At 26.1% G+C, this 4,218-nt stretch overlaps 1 protein-coding gene across 1 annotated transcript in view; it reads right to left on the bottom strand.

Moving 5' to 3' along the window:
- Window positions 1-420: 420 nt before the first annotated feature.
- Window positions 421-4,218, bottom strand: part of LOC113382964 (CUE domain-containing protein 1-like) — an 18,095-nt gene continuing 14,297 nt past the window's right edge. The window contains exons 2-4 of the mRNA XM_026621222.1: window positions 2,501-2,597; window positions 786-1,011; window positions 421-633 (exon numbers count right to left, since the gene is read on the bottom strand). Coding sequence (XP_026477007.1) covers window positions 485-633; window positions 786-1,011; window positions 2,501-2,597 — 472 coding nt within the window. The 3' untranslated portion in view covers window positions 421-484. The remainder of the gene's footprint in view (window positions 634-785; window positions 1,012-2,500; window positions 2,598-4,218) is intronic.

Here is a 4,218-nt window from a genome sequence, read left to right on the forward strand (position 1 = left end):
CTGCCTGAAGCTAATTTAAAGATTAGTTTTAATTCACTCACTTTCCTACAATTTTTTGCAAATTTCTAAAGCATTATTGGGTAAGTATGATATGAAATATTCTAATAAGTTCGATATCTTATCATTTTGAAAGTTGACGCATTGTATCATCTACTAAATTTACTATCATCTCTAAATTACATTGAGTATGTGATGGATCACATCATTAAATAGTATCATATTTACATTTCAATCGTTTAAAAATTTGAACAATATAGAATTACATAAACGTTTTTTAAAAATGTTTAAATCATTAAATAAACTAAAAATCATTAATAAAACAAACAACATTTCAAAGATAATAATGATGCTACTTCCTTATAACAGTCTTTCATACAAATGCCCTTGTAAATGGGCCACATGTTCATAAAACATGTGGAAATAAAGAATTTTTTTTTTCTTTTCTGGATCAATAATTATATTCATAATACCTGTCTTGTTATAGTTATTTTGCTCGTTTAAGTTCCTCATCGTCACTGTGCTCTTCCTGAAGTAATAAACTATCTGTAACAGGCCCATGACGAGCCCCTCCACCTTTTTTGTTGCCTTGCCAATGAAATACCTTGGCCAACTGGGCAAATTTTTTACGTGATACTAAAAGTTTTTATCATATTAATTTAATTATATTGCAAGCACCACCTAATAATTTACTTAAAACTTCAATTAAAGAGTATAAAATGAGAAATACATGAATTAAAAAAAAAAAAAACAGATAAAATGAATATTCTGCTATAGTAATCACTCACATTTTCCCATATGCTTTATTCTTTCCCTAAATTGATCTTCATCAATGTTTGCAGATTTTTTGTTGGCACGATTTGCTGCAGCTACATTGCTTTCAGTTATTGGTTGATCACTATCCAGAGCGGTTAGAAAATCCTGGTTCCATCTCAGTTCTGCCATAAATTCTTCATTTTGCAAGTACATTGCAATTCTTTCATCTTCCAGATCAGTGTCACAAGCCAAAGTATTCTAAATATAAAAGAAAATATTATCATAATTATAGCACACCTTATATAAGCATTATCTGGTGTAAAATATAAGTATGCTATAATTTTGTGTTTTAAAAAAGTAATTAAAAACTGACTCCTAACTCTGATTAGAATATTATAGCTGTCTCTTCAAAAATTTGATTAAAATGTTTATAACATAAAATAAAAAATATATTTTTTAAAATTAAAACCATTTTTTTATAAGTAATGAAGAATTTACAGTAGTGTAATGTTATAAAGTATAAAGTATGATCTGTATTTAAATTTGCATTATTTGTTTTCTAATTTCAAGAAAAAAGTGTTTAAAAGTAAAAATATGTCTTTTGACCTATATTCATATCACCATTGATGCTAACCGGCGATTTTACACCCAAAATTTTATTTTTAATTTAGAATATCTAACAAATAATTTTAACTCATGAATATTTAATAAATTATAAAATGTAGATTATACCAAATCAATAATTTAATCAATTTGCAATAACTTTTCCTGGTTGTATATATGACTGCCTGATATCTTAAACTCATAATAATCAATTGGAGATTTTCCATCCAATTGTGGATTGTATGGCATTCCAAAAAGTGCAGATTTACCACATAGACCCATTGTTTCTTTTATTAATTAACCTTTGAAAATTTCAAAAATTTAATACTTAAATAACAATCTTAGAATATATTTAAACGGATATTTTATTAATATTATTGGAAGAAATCATAAAATCGAACAATTTTCGGTATATATATATATAATTAAGTACAAGAGTACTTTACAAAAAAAAATATTGAGGTCAAATTAAAAAATATGAATTTCTTCTTTTAATGGACTATAAACCTTTATTTCAAAATCACTTACTAAAGTTATCACAATCTCTTGTAATCATGCTGCGCTGTGGCCAACATATATATTATTACAATTTTGCCAAAAATGGAAATATATAATGGAACTTGAGAATAGTTTTGAACTCGATTGTGGTACATAAAAATAGACAAATTCATATATTATCATCCTTAAGTAATTAAAAAAAATCATTATATAGATTTCTTTAAAAATGATAGTTAAGTTGTATTACAAGCATGTGAAATAAATACCTTTGTTCAGTTTGTTTTGGGCAATCGAGTGAATTATTGCAAAAGAAAGTCTGTGATTCAGTCTGTAGAGCTAATACAAATAAAACATATCTATGTATTATTTCTATTACAAAAATATGGTATTAATAGTGCAAAGACAATTTCAAGTATGATGTTGAAAAAAATCTCTTCTATTTGTATCTTTTTGTTTAATATAATAATAATAAATGGTTGTATATGCCATGTTTGGTTGTAGAATAAGTTCAAATACTTTGATACTTCTTAAGAAAAAATCAAACATATCATTATGCACATAATTCTTCTCGTAAAACAATAATACATATATTCTTTAAGCTATATAATATAATATAAAAGATAATAATTTGAAACATGTCACTCACATCTACTGATGGTGGTAATTTTAAAAATCCACTTGGCAATGGACCCAGGATGGGAGGCTTCCAATTTTTCAATTGCTTTAAAGGAGGAGCAGAATGTCTATAACAAATCATATATTGCAATGACTAAAATGACATGAAAAGTTACCAAGTAGTGTAATATATATATTGTATTATATATATATATATATATATATATATATATATATATATATATTAAATGTTAAATATGAACAATACACTCAGATTTTCAACACAATCTTTATTTGGTAATACGTTTCGAAACCATGGTATGCCTTATCTTCAGTGTAATTTCAAAACTGTTACTTATTTACTACACATTCTTTAATATTTTATTTAAATTGCATTTAATTTTTGAAAACACAAGAAATACCAACTATCACTTACCAGAGCTTGACACAGTAGTAAAACATGGTGAATAGATACAGAAATATTTTAAACAAATCTTAAGTATCGAGATAAAGAGACAGGATGGGTATACTATATGTAACAAATGTAGTGCGCGCAACAATTCACTCAAGAACTAGAAAATGATTCTTCATTACATTTTCTTGACGTAAAATGATTATAGAGGCGGTGTATGTTTTACAGATTGGCACAGAAAAGATAGTTGGTCCGGGAGGTACATTAGTTTAATTAAGGCATGTTCCTCTCAATATAAAAATTTCTACCATTTTAAATCTTGTAGATTACGCTATTTTATTATCAGATCCTTTGTTTCATGACATAAACATGAATTAGTTAAAACGATCTTACTTGGCAATAATTTTTCCATATAAGTTAATGTGAACCGCCTTATGATAAGACACCAGAAGATCATGACCAAACACTTGTTACTGAAAAAACTTTTTTTATTAATTTTCCATATCTTGACATAATTTTAACTAGTTATCAAAAAGACTATTCAAAAAACACAATATTCATTTACTTTTTCTTCATTGAAACAATTAAAAATTTTATATTCTAACATTAAAGACGAAACTCCTTTAACAAAAAAGAAAAATGTATTTTGTAAAAGTAAATAGATTGGATTGTAGTTGTTATTATATAGGCCAAACTTGTCAGAACTTAGATAAACGACTCAGGCAGTATGAATTACAATGCAAAAAATAGATAATAAAAAATTGAAAAGTACACTTGTGGATCATGCTAATATCAACAACCATAAGTTTGATTTTGATAAACCCCAAATCTTATTCCATGAAAAAGACTTATTAAACGGAGCATGGCAGAATCAATGTAATAGTTCGGACTAACAATAGCGTAAATCTGAGAATCAACACAAATTTTTTAACACGACTCTTAGATAAGCATCATTATATTATTTTTTTCATTTGTTTTTTTTCTCTTCAATAAATTAATCTGTTTTTCACATTTGTTGATTTGGCGCACTCCATTTGTTTACATTAAATAAACCCATCCTGTCTCTTCATTTCGATATACTTAAGATTTGTTTAAAATATTTCTGTATCTATTAACAAGTTTTAGTACTGTGTCAAACTCTGTAAGTGATGTAGTTATGTTTTTTGTATTTTTAAAAATTAAATATAATTTAAATAAAATATTAAATAATGTGTTAGTATATAAGTAACTGTTTTGAAATTACACTGAAGATGAGGCATACCATGGTCTCAAAACATCTGTAATTACCAATAAAGTGTGTGTTAAGAATCTGAGTTTTGTATTGTTCATATTTAACA

Source organism: Ctenocephalides felis, unplaced genomic scaffold (assembly GCF_003426905.1).
Source record: "Ctenocephalides felis isolate EL2017-DRISC unplaced genomic scaffold, ASM342690v1 CF-g0.4_SCAFFOLD_03570, whole genome shotgun sequence".
In the NCBI taxonomy this organism is placed as follows: Eukaryota; Metazoa; Arthropoda; class Insecta; order Siphonaptera; family Pulicidae; genus Ctenocephalides; species Ctenocephalides felis.